Source organism: Aythya ferina (genome assembly GCF_964211825.1).
Source record: "Aythya ferina genome assembly, chromosome: 1".
Classification (NCBI taxonomy): domain Eukaryota; kingdom Metazoa; phylum Chordata; class Aves; order Anseriformes; family Anatidae; genus Aythya; species Aythya ferina.
This window is the reverse complement of record NC_140296.1, coordinates 144490895-144503999: the sequence shown is the minus strand read 5'-3', so window position 1 is coordinate 144503999 and position 13105 is coordinate 144490895. Positions and strand designations below refer to the sequence as shown.

At 40.1% G+C, this 13105-nt stretch overlaps 1 protein-coding gene across 1 annotated transcript in view; it reads left to right on the top strand.

Annotated features, from left to right (window-relative positions):
• The window catches only part of PKP2 (plakophilin 2), a 44372-nt gene extending 32674 nt beyond the window's left edge, over positions 1–11698 (top strand). Inside the window, exons 7-13 of the mRNA XM_084507091.1 lie at positions 1571–1688; positions 3100–3261; positions 4125–4298; positions 4894–5047; positions 7174–7363; positions 8369–8456; positions 10807–11698. Of these exons, the coding sequence (XP_084363217.1) occupies positions 1571–1688; positions 3100–3261; positions 4125–4298; positions 4894–5047; positions 7174–7363; positions 8369–8456; positions 10807–10875 (955 nt within the window). The 3' untranslated portion in view covers positions 10876–11698. The remainder of the gene's footprint in view (positions 1–1570; positions 1689–3099; positions 3262–4124; positions 4299–4893; positions 5048–7173; positions 7364–8368; positions 8457–10806) is intronic.
• Positions 11699–13105: the final 1407 nt, after the last annotated feature.

The following is a 13105-nucleotide window of genomic DNA, read 5'->3' as shown; positions in this document are numbered from 1 at the left end:
CCCTCTTGTTTGTGATAGATGCTAACACTGGGCTGTATTTAATGTTATTTCAAACAAAGAAGCAGGAATGTGATACTGTGTGCAGCCTTTTGGCCAGCAGAGCAGCAGGAGTCCAAAATAATGAGGCCTAGATTTACAATTGCAGCATTCCATAATTCAGAGGTCGTTCCGTTGTAAAAATAATTATACCTCAAAACTGTAAATGTTGCTACTTCCCCGAAAATCAGGAGCTTATTTAGAGCCAAACTTCATACAGGAAGTGTGTCCTTGGCTTTTCATGGGTTTTTAAATCACTTTCATCATTCATTTTCAAGCTGCACTCGGGTTACCACAAAGCACAGGAAAAGTCAGCAGAAAGCAGGGCCAGCAGTGGCTTCCTGTGAGCCTGGAGGAGGCAGAAAGTGTGCGCAGGCGTGCTGGAGCCACTGCGGTGCAACAGCAGAAGGCATCTGCAGAAGGCATCTGGCATTTTTCCCACTTGGGCTGAGCAGTTTCTGGAGGCTTCAGCTTCATCTGCTTAGGTGCCAGCAGGCAGAAGGCTGCTCTGGGAAGCTGGGAAGCAGCACAGTGCGGTGTACTTTTAACTCTTCCTCACCCCTGCACATTTTCTCTGCTGAAAGCTGTGCAGGAGCACAAGGAGTGGCACAGGGGCAGTGGAGGCATTGCACTGAGAGTGTTTTCAGTGGGACATAGAAACTATTAACTGGACCTTGAGGACCTTGGTATCTCCAAAGACGTGGGCATCACGCAGACGCCCCAAGCTCTCTCCGTGGGCTCGGCTGCCTTCACTTCCTCTCTAAGAGCACATGGGTTGCCGTGTGAACCTGGTCCGTAACTGAAATAGGTTATCTTTAAGTTGAGAAAAGGTGCCTTTATTCTGTGGTTTATTTACAAGCACATGAATGAGTTTAGGATATAAAGAAACAGCTTTTTTTCTGTTTTCCAGAGCTTTTACAATTAATGTGTGGATGTTGCTAAAACACTGAGAACGTGTGTCTGTTGGGGGGTGTTCAAGAATTGGTTGGGTTTAGGTAAATGCTAAAGGACATTTGTATGCATGGACATTTTTTACAAGGTACATTTCCTCTGATAGTTTGACATAGCTGATGTCCCATATATATACAAATACCTAAAAATGGAATAATGGGAAAAAGAAAAAAAGAAGAAGAAGAAGAAGGAAAGTCTAATTTGTTTGTTTGGAAAATCATAGAATGGTTTGGGTTGGAAGGGACCTTACAGATCCCCTACTTCCAAGCCCCCTGCTGTGGGCAGGGATACCTCCCACTGAACCAGGTTGCTTAAAAAGATCAGTTCAACAAGATGGAGATTTGAGTCATGTTATACCTTATCCATCCAAACAGCTTGTTTTTCATAGTTATTTGTTATCATCTGGGAATCCACTGAAGTAATTTTACTTAGAGGCTCATACTATTTCACAGTTCTGCAGAAGAAAAAAACAGTCATCCTTAACTTCAGTATTTTAAGATTTATCTGGAATAGTTCATCAGAGGGGCACAAGGAAATATCTTTGCCTAAATCTTTTCTTACCGATATATTCCTTCCTGCACAGAAACATGAGCTCTGCTGGCCCAGAAGGAAGGCAAAGGATGAGAGACTGTGACGGCTTGATTGATTCTCTTGTGTATTACATTCAAGGAGCTATTGCAGACCACGAGCCTAATGACAAGGTATTCTTCAAGATGGAAGGTCTTTTCCTGGGGGAAATCACAGAGAGAGCATTTTTTTGTTCAGAAACCGGTTTGCAGAAACAGTTGTGATATAGCTGCCAAGCCTGCACTTATTTCCAAAGCTTTTAGAACTACCAAAGATGAAAGTTCAGAAAGAAGCTTTTAAAAGTGTTTTTTATCCTACTGTGTAAAAGAATAACATAGCTTAGCTGTAGGAAAACAGTTTTCAGAATCACCACAGAGAACTAGAAACTTTTAAAGATTTAGATATTACCTTTTTAGTTGTCTAAGGGAGCTAGCTAGCTAGAAGTTTTAAAAAATTAATCTGGGCACTTTGCTATGTATTTAGTGCTACATACCCCTTAGGAAATGAAGAGCCTAAATCTGACTGGCAGTGTAATTTAGGAGCTTTCATCATTTTGAATGGGGTTCATTTTCCTATTTTTTTAAAAAGCCAGTAACTGCAAGGACAGGGACACCTCCAGAAGCCAGTTCCTCTCGTTCTCTTCCTCCCACCACTGACTGCAACTGAGCCCTGAGCATCGCTTAGACTAAATGTTTGTCTTTTAGCTGGGTGCCATTAGGTTAGGTGAGAAGACCATCAGTCACTGAGGAGGTTAACTGTAGCCTATGAGGCACTTCGGGCATGCCTGCTATAACTTGTGCTGTATAGTGTTAATTACTGTACATTTATAGCTCTTTCCTAGGATTAGTTACTTGAGCTTCTCCGTATCCCTGTATTCAGTGCCATTAGCTCCAGGGAGAATCCAGCACATAACCCTTGTGCCAATAGCTCCCTGCTGCATTTTATCTTAAAACCACTCACTCCCTTTTCACTTTCAAAAAAGGAGGTAATAAAACTATTTGCCATTAAACTCATCACTCAGAAAGTGTCAATTTGACCTTAGCTATGCCTAGAAAGGCACATCTGATTTGAGGGGAAAAAAAAAATCTATGACAGAAAAATGCAGTATCCTTGGGTAAAACACAAAGTTTTCCTTTTGCTGACATTATGGCTGGGTGCGTACGTGATCATCTTTGCTCTTAAGTTCCTATACGTTCCTTGGCACACTTCTGGTCTGTGCCAAATAGCACATGTCCTAACAATTCCCAGGTACATTCAAGAATTATAATGTGTCAGGACCGTTTCCAACAGGCATGCACCCTGCTCTGATCCCAACCGTCTGTGCCAGTTGGCCTCAGCGCTCAGGAACATCCCAGGACATGTTTAATTTCTTGGTGTAAATACAGTCTTGTGGATCACTGGCATGAAGACTAGCTCTTCTGTAAGCCATTAGAAGATCTGCAGTTAATTGTTCAAGATCCAAAAATGAAAGTTCTCCCCATGTCTACACATGCCCCTTCAAAACATGCCAAAGCTTTCAAGATTTCTATTCTTTTTCTATTTTAGGCCACAGAGAATTGTGTGTGCATTCTTCACAATCTTTCCTACCAACTAGAGGTAGAGCTCCCTGAGAGCTATGCCCAGAGCATTTATATGCAAAGAAGAAATATCCCTACCCATGACAGAACACCCGGCTGTTTTGGAACACGGAGCAGAAAAGTGAAAGAGGTAAAGCACATGTTTCCTTACATCTCATTTGGTTAAACAGTTGTAACAACTTCTGGACAATAAGGCTGTGATCTACTTTGGTTGCTTCTCTGTTGGTGATGTATCCAGTAGTGTGACTCACCCCAAAAATGTAAATTTATCAATAGCCTTTCCAAACACCCATTGTCGTGTTCAGTTGCTGATGGTGCAAGTGACAAAGCAATCACAGTTTCCTTAGTTAAGGGATACTGTCAGTCAGTTTCCTCCCTTCTGATGGATCTAAATGGTGTCTGTGCCACATACAGCAATTGTGCAAGTGTCCTACCAATGGCTGGGCATTGTGGAAGTTTTAGCAGTGAAACCAACACAGGGTAACTTGCCAGCTTCCATGGCTTGCTGGCTTTTGGATCTCTTCTTCTGATGCAATGTGGTATGGATCTCAAATATTCTGGCAGCTGGGAGTTGGTGGAGAGAAAAACAGGTATTGGGGTGGGAGAAAGGGAAAGGACATCCATTACTTTTGCTAGAGTGTATTCCTTCTTCCCCTGTTACATCCACAGTAGGGCTCTAACATGGTATTTCTCTTTCTCCTTCAGCTCAGCTGCCAATATCAATAGCTAGAGATGCAAAGCAGTTTCTCTCCCTATCTGTCTTCTCTTTTTGGATGGAATAGTCAGTACAATTAAATATTGAAATCTTACAAGTTGCCTAAGAAATATCTGTGTTACATTAATGTTCACTTTCATTCTTATGACAAAAGTAGTCTGTAGTAATCTCTGCAAAATCATCTGGTCATAGAGTTACAAAATTGCTAGTTTAGATTGTGATGCTTTATGTCATATGTCATATATGATTCTAACAGCTTGATCTGTTTATATGTTTAGAAGCAGCAGGACACCCCACTACCTGAGGAAAGGAGCAATCCCAGGGGTGTGGAATCGCTCTGGCATTCGACACTGATTAGGATATATCTCTCTTTAATAGCAAAGAGTACCAGAAACTATACCCAGGAAGCATCTCTGGGAGCTCTTCAGAACCTCACAGCTGGCACTGGACCAGTAAGGCAGCTTTTTTCTTTTTTCTGTCACTGCTTTCTTAATGTAAATGCATAGAGTATAGGGTTGCAATGCAACGTTCACAGCACTGAGCTCAAATAACCACTGACAAGCCGCTGATTCCCAGGCACAGTCAGTGAAATCAAAGAACATTGAAAAGAAAGTCATAACCAGCACTGCAGATATTTCCTGCTTGGCAAATACAGGGATCACTTCTTTTCACTCTGCCTGTGTATGAAATTTGCTAATTCATTGCACAGTGAGGGATGAGTTGATGCTAAAATTGTGAAAGAGGGGTTTTGTGGATCGTAATCAGTCCCATGGGGAGAAGAAGTCACACAGCCACACATCACTTTCATGGTGAAGAAACTGATGACCTCTGTCATGTTTTGGCTTAGGAACTGGCCAAAGAGCATGTGGGAAACAGAGGGCTTGAAACTTGATTTATATCATCTTCCTCTTCTGTTGCAACTCATACATAGCATCAGATCTAAAGTAATTTAAATATACTTAAGATGATGCAGAGAACCTACTGCTGTTATTTATGAGGCTATACATTCATCATAATGACATATTATTGCCATGTATCTTACAACAGATGCCATTTGCAGTGGCTCAGACTGTTGTTCGGAAAGCAAATGGCCTTCCAAGTATTCGAACTATGCTGCATGTAAGCCACCCGACAGTAAAGAAGACAGCAGTATCACTGCTCAGGAACTTGTCTCGCAACACCTCTCTGCAAAACGATATAGGTGAGCAAAGACTAACATTGTGTCTTGGGCTTTTCTCTCCTCTGCTTACTTATTCTTTCCTTCTTTAATAAAGAAACATTAAAAAAAAATGGTATGTGGGTTTAGTAGATAACTATTTATGTCAGATACTTGCAGTCCTTATGCAGTGTTAAAAATAAGGGATTTGCCTATGGAAGAATCTAACCTGTAGTTTTCTGTACATTGTGTATTCCTCATCAGATACTTCTATTGATGTTACTTTCAAAAAATAAATAATAGACACAAAATCTACACAGATTTGGACAGGGAGATTTTCTTGTGCTTAAAATAGGGTAAAGGAAGGTAACCGCGGAGTCCTGTATGCCACAGGTATGTAGTCCTTTGTAAGAATTGTGGAACATCTCCAGTTCTTCTAGCAAAGATCGTATTTTCTTCTCTTATACATAAAACTTTAGAAGCTTGTCTCTTGCACATTTATCTTGTATAACTTTTCAGAAAATGAAGCTAGAAGATGCTACAGAGAAAATAATTGTGGTTTTGGTTTTTTTTTTGAGGGCTTTATTTCTAAAACATTACAATTATTTTCACATCAGAAGACATTTCTATTCTGAGTTCAATTTCAATTCATTTCAATTTAATTTATATTTGAATATTTTTCCTACTGATAGGATAAGTACATTCACATCATTTGTTGTCATTTTCTGTGTTCTCACCAAAGGGGGAAGGGGAAATTACAGGCCTACAGCTTGTTCATGGGACAGGTTAACCTCCAGAAGTCTGCAGAACAGTCTCCTTGGCACTGTCTAATCTTTAGAAAACATTCCAATTAATGAAAATATTATATTACGTTGTTGTGCTGATTTCAAAAGTATAATACATATGGTGTTAAAAATTGCAAGTGGTAAATCCTCTTGAAAGAGTAGGAAGTAACCTGAGAGGAAGAAGTCAGGGTTTCCGTAGGAAAAAAAAAAATGTATAAAAGATGGTGGAAAATGCAGAAGCTCTGAAGAAAGTAGCATGAAGCTCTGGAGAAAGGTGCTTCACCTTCACAGTCATTTTCTTTCTTTACACATGGTAGAAGGAACTGAGGGAATTTCAGGTGAACATTTTCTCCATGGAAAGGAGTTATTTTTGATCGACTGTGGATCCACATATTTTTGACATATGTGGATGCAGGTCAAATTCTCCAAATAATGTTGGCCGAAAGAAAGGAAAAGTGTAACGTTTCTTAAATAAAAGTGTTTCTATTTAGCAAGCAAAATGAATATATGATACCAGTTTGAGTTAAATTTCATATAAAACGTGAAAATAAAATGATTGGAAAATGAGATTAATTTTTTTATTTGATCTGAAAAAAATAGCCTGTTCTGAACAGACATTTTCAAGACACTGCCAGATGTAAAGATACAGACATTTTCAAGATACTGCTTTCTGAAAATCAACTTACTTGATTTACCAATGAAAAAAAAAGACTATCATCTCTGACATAATTGCTTTGACTGATATTTATCATAGGAGGTGTCTCATTCAGTTTTAAAGGTCCTATTCTAAATTGTATGTGATTTTATCTCAATATAAACAAACCTTGTTACACACCCACCTGAAGGAATGAGCAGAAGTCAGAGCGAACAAAATGCTCTCAGTTCAAGTGGCACACTGGATAAAGAGGACAGAATATCCAGTATGGCCTCATGCTGAGTACAAAAAGCACCTCCTTTTCCAAAATGCCCCCAACTGTTGCCTGATGCTGCTTTTTACATGGGGAGCAACTGGTCACAACCAATTGCTGACCGCTGCGATTTTCTCCACCAGCTCTGGGCATGGACTGGTCCTTATGGCACAGGTCTCCACATCGCTCCCACAAAAACTCGTGCTATAGTCACCCTCCCTCAGTTTGCTGTATACCTGTAACCCGATGATTAGCTAGAGGATGCACATGGTTCCTCAGGAAGTGGCAGCCACTGTAAAATTTTGTGTGGAGGCATTAACCTAAACTGTGGGGATATAACGCAGCTATGAAACCATGACCTTCTGGGGGGAGTAGACAGCACCATGACAGGTGCTGAATGGCAGGACTGAGGTCTTGCAGGATTCCTAGATAAATCTGTACCCGCTAATAATGGAGTTGTCTGTTTTCCAACTTATAGCTAGAGAAGTTTTGCCTGATTTGGTCTCGATACTTCCTGAGTCTGTCCCAGGGTCTGATATTGCCTGTGAAACCACAGCTTCCATCTGCTACACCTTGTATAATTTGACACAGAACAGTTCTCACAACGCACGGCTTCTCCTGAATGCTGATGGCATACCAAAGATCATTACGATTAGCATGAACGACAGGTAAGATGGCTGAGAAGCCTTCCCTCCTTCCCCTCCTCTTCCTCTTTTCCCTTGGGGAAAAAAAAAGGAACTGCAACCTCTGCTACCTGGGAGGAAAACACTGCGTCTTAAGGTACAAGGCAGCTTAAAAATGACTGCATTCTGAATAAGATTACACATATTAGAAAATACAAAAAAATCTCTTGTAACAATTGTTTCATCCACAGGTAAATTTGCCATGCTCCAGCACCTGAAATAGCACCTCCAAAGATGACTGCACAATACTAACTGTATTCTAATATGTTTAGCTGGAGACAGTCGTATTTTATCTGTCCCCAGAAAGTTTCTTTATTTCCTATTCTTTGTAACACAGCCCTGATAATCTTTAATTGTTAGCACAAGAATAGATTTTATAGAAATGATGGAACCATACTTAAGAATTATTTATAAAGTGGCATTATGGATAATAGATTGTGAATTTTCTTCAATCATTCTTTAATAGTTAATCACATGTAACCAATATTCAAACAGTAACAAATAAAAAAGAATAATGCTTTATGAATATGAACAATTATTTTGTTTGCCTTCTTCTCTTTTTACAAAAAGAAAGAGAAAATTCATCTCATTAAAGGAAGCCTCATGAGGCCCTGAACAGTATTAATCCTGTCTAATTAGCTAGATATTTTACCTGCTGGGAAGATCCTTTAGAATACTTATTATTCTGAGGTTTATTTTCCTCAACTGAATTTGAATTAATATGATAGCTTTTCTAAGATTAAGTCTATAGAGTACTTCATTTATCTATAATTTTGCAGAATGAGTTAAGCAGGAAGGTACATTTCATTTGCTTCAGTAGTCAGGACAGCATGAGGTGCACTAGAATGCCTAAAGAGCAAGAAAGCAGCATTTAAGAGGAAAGGGTGACAGAACAAATGCTACAAGGTTACATATTCTGAAGTCTACATATGCACTGTGATTATGAAGTGGAAATTTAAACATTTTATCATTCTTTTTTCAAAACTGCAGTAACATGTTCAGCAAAGCTAGTAAGGCTGCTTCAGTCCTCCTCTGTTCCTTGTGGTCACATACTGATCTCCACAGTGCTTACAAAAAGGTAAGACCTGGCTTGTAGCAGAAACATTTAATCTGTCCTTTCAGATCTATTTCAGGTCTTGTTTGACCTCTGTGGCTCTTAGCACTTCTGCGCTATTACTTGATAGGATTTCAAGGGATCTCTGAATTTGGTGTTTCTCTTACTCATGTATAGCATGACCAGCAGCTCAAGGGAGGGGATTTTGCCCCTCTGCTCTCCTCTCATGAGACCCCGCCTGATGTGTTGTGTTCAGTTCTGGGCCCCCAGCACAAGGACATGGACCTGCTGGAGCATGTCCAGAGGCCACGAGGGTGATCAGAGGGTTGGAGCACCTCTCCTATGCAAACAGGCTGAGGGAGTTGGGGTGGTTCAGCCTGGAGAAAAGAAGGCTCCGGGGAGACCTTACAGCAGCCTAAAGGGAGCCTAAAGGAAAGCTGGGGAGAGACTCTTAGTCAGGGAGTATAGTGCCAGTACAAGGAATAATGGCTAAAAACTAATAGAGGGAAACTTCAGATTACATATTAGGAGGAAATTCTTCACTCAGAGGGTGGAAAGGCACTGGAACAGGCTGCCCAGAGCAGCTGTGGCTGAAAGTGTTCAAGGCTAGGCTGGATGGGGCTTTGGGCAACCTGGTCTGGGGGGAAGTGTCCCTGCCCGAGGCAGGGGATGATTACAGAAAATCTTGCACAAGCAATCCATGCCCTTAATTTTCGCTCATCTTTGTTCATATTCTCTCCCTCTGCGGTTTTATATGCACTGGAAAAGTTTATGAAAAATGTTGCTGCTGCCTGCCAGATCAGATAGCGAGAAGAAAATGCTTAGTAGCTGTCCATCCACCACTGACTGAACGAACCTGACACAGAGGGCATAAGATGCTAGCAAAAGCAAATGAAGGGCAAAGCAGCTTCTTGCTTTAAACCCAGAGCAGTTTTGTTCTCCTTATTGTTTGCATGTTCTGTAAGCCCAGGGACTAGTTATATCCAAACAAAATGGTACAGCCAGGAAAAGGTTTGGCAAACAGTTACTGCCATAGTCAAAATCAATCAAAAAATGACCAGCATGAATCAGCCAGCCAACAAAACAACTTGTTTCTTTCCTTTTGAGGTTCTATAAGTGCTTTTTCTATGCACAGCTGGGTTGACTTCAACCTGCCTACCTCCAGCTTGCATTTCAAACTGTACTCATTCCCTATTTTCCTGCTGCTTAGAATTTGTCACCTAAAATTCCCAATAACCTAAAATTATCCCATTTTCCCAGCCTTCAGCGTGTTAGCCAGTTTGTTTCTTAACAAAGTAACAATGCAACTGAAGGCTTCTAGCTTTACAAAAACTAAAAATTAAAAAAAAAAAAAACATTAAGAACTGTAAATTTTTTATTCCAATTTGCTCAAGGAAATGTACATAATACAGTATCTTTTTACAGTCTTGCATCATACTCAGCAGTATGCTGCCTCACAAATCAGAAATATGCATTCAAGAATAAGGGTCCTGGAACCATAACACAATATCCCAGAAGGCACAAATTTTCTGAAGTCTTTGGTATTTTGGATGTGCATATAAGACACATATGTCTATTCTGATTTTCAAAAATCCTGATTACTTGCTGTTCCTGTATGAATCATGGCCCCTAGAGATATCAGGTACAGCACTGAAAACTTAAGGCGACCTAACGTCTGGATATTTTTTTAGAAGTCAGCCTAATAACCAATGGAAATCATGTGATCAAATGAGATTGATACAATCCTGAGGCATTTTGGCATTGTCCTGAACTCTTTGTTCAGATAGAGTTAATCTCATGTGACATTAGCAACCTAGAGTTAAAAGTCTGTAGAGCTGAACTAGAAGAATAGGCTCCCCATACAGTCACTGGAGAGTTAAGCAACTCCCAACAACAATTCATAGAACCACAGAATATCCTGAGTTGGAAGGGAAGAAGACTCATTGAATCCAACTCAATCAAGAATCATTGAGTCCAACTCTTAGCTTCACAAGGGACCACCCAAAAGCCAATGACCACTGCCCTGGGGAGCCTGTTCCAGTGCCCAACCACCCTCTGGGTGCAGAACCTTTCCTTAACACCCAGCCTGACCCTCCGCTGTCCCAGCTGCATGCCATGCCCTCGGGTCCTGTCGCTGTCCCCATCCCCAGAGAGCACAGCATGCCTGCCCCTCTGCACCCCTCGTGAGAGAACTGTAGAAGACCTTTTCACTTATCTTAGTCTAAACTGAGTCACTTTGGGGAGATGCATATTCTGTCTCTGTCTGCCTAGACCTCTGTCATGACTCCCTACCTAGTTTTATGCAGGTAAACTCACCTTTCCCTTGCAGAATTGGCACCGAAGGTAATTAATTATTCTTTCTTTCATTCCAAAGGCTGACTTTAAGAAGACAGATTTCATCAATACCCGGACCATGAAAGCCTATAACTCACTAAAAGACTGAGTCAAATCATAATACGACTGAAGATAAAGGAGATTGTACATCAATTAATGTAACTATCTTCATCTGGTTGGTGTTGCTATCACAAACCAGGAAGTATCTCAGAAAAAAAGAGACTTCAGTGGCCTGTGATAGCTGACCTGTGTTTTTAATCCTAATCACATTGTCACTGTGTATATCAATGTATAAATAACCAAAGATGGATTCTTCAAGACAGCTGAGGTGAAGTTTCATTTAGGTTTACCATTTTTCAGAGTTTCAGATTGCCTTTAGTATAACAGGCATTTATACAGAGAGGTTTGAAATGCTGATTGGCAGCAAATTATTTTCAGATTGTTTTATACAAATAGTTTTCTACTGTGGGTAAGCATCAAGTGCACTGCTCAGGACGTAGTAATTTTTCACCTGTTTTTTTCTTCACATAAGAATTTCCAGACTGTGAGTATGCACAAGAAGCTGTTTCACCACCTACACTATAAAAGCACCAAGGCAGTTAAAATGACTATTTTTATATTACTTGTATTCATGTGCTCACTGGTTCTTAAACCTCTTTCCTTTGAGATATCATCAGCAAAAGAAACAAACTTGATTTTACATATGTCTCCTTATTCCTGGCTCTCCTCATCCTTGCTCACATGGCTGTTGGAATTGATAACTCTGTCCAGAAAGGGTTTTCTCTAGAAGCAATATGTCAGCCACTTTGGGCTGAACTTAGATCCGTCATTCTTTGCTAATTGTTGGAAGAGTTAGTTGCTGGTGATTCAGTGATTATTTTAAGAAAATCACATTTTCAAACCAATTCTGTTGATTAAATATAGTAAAGGGGGTGGAGTTGTGTCTTTATTTTTGAAGAAATAGATATGTATATGCAAGATTAGGATAATTGCTGCTTGAGGAATTCATCTGATCCTGCTTCATATTCTTTTTGTTGAAATCATCATCCTCCCTACAGCAAATACCTGCAGTGTGATAACTCATGGACTATGTCTGCACATGTGGAAATAGGTAACAGGAGGAGACAAATTCCTAAACACCTGAAGGCTGTTCCCATTATGTGATCCTAGGAGAGGAAAAAGAAGCATTAAAAATCCCTATCTGATGCCTTTAGTGAGCAAGACTTATCTCAACAAACCAGCAGTTAAATTGTCCATTAAGCCAATTGGACTTGAATATGTAAATATGTAAATCTCTGTGTATTGGATTATGAGTTGACATGATCTGGCATTACTCTGCTAATCAGAGGAGCTAAGCAACATTTATGGCAACCAAAACTTTGGCATATTCATTCACAGCACTTCCTGCAATAAAGGAATCTGTACTGTGCCCCCACCCTGAACTGCTGGCACAGCAGCTACCACAGCTCTCCTTGCCCAGAAGGGTATGGCTAATCCTTTAAGCAGAGACCTCACAGAGGAGAGCATCAGCCCCATTCATTTCAACAGTTCTGGCCAAAGGTTTAGCTCCCAGAAGAAATGTACAGCCAGAAGACTGTGACATTGTACCATGTCCAAACATATTTCTGGATATTAGGGAGCTAAATTCTGCTTGTAGATGCATAGTTCTCCTAGAGTCCCCAGGAAGTCACACACCTGCATGCAGAACAAAATGTGTCCTAGAAGTTAAACAAACAACCCTGTTTTCCTAGCACAGGTCATTTTCATAGGTCTGTTGGCCTTTCACATTTGCTTTGAATAATACAAATCAAATGCATTCCAGTAGGAGGTTTGAAAAATACTATTGTTTTTTAAAAGGTCATTTTAAAAATACACCAGGTCCAAAAACAACACAGGGGAGGGGAATTTATAGCACCTCATGTTGAGAAAAATATTTTTATATATTTTAAAATACGACAGAAAACAGACAATTAAAATCTAACTTTATCTCCTAACTTGTTAACCCAAATAATGCTGCATACGCCACGAATGAATAAAGAGCAAGAAGCCTGAACAAGTTTACTTTCCCTGCATAAAGGTAGTGGTAGTGCAAGTTAACATACAGAAAACAAACTACAGACACAGTAGCACAGGAATGAAGAATTGCAGTCTAAAGATCAGGGAGAGGGCTGTTAGAAATAGTCAAGCACTGGTTTACTTCTGTTAAACTCACACTCAGTTAAAAAGAAGACACACCAATGTTGGGCATTTTTAGGCATTCTAGTTAGTCTAACTCCCAGTAAGAGATAATTAAGAATAGGGTGCAAACTTTTTGAGTTGTTTCTACAGATAGTGTCTCT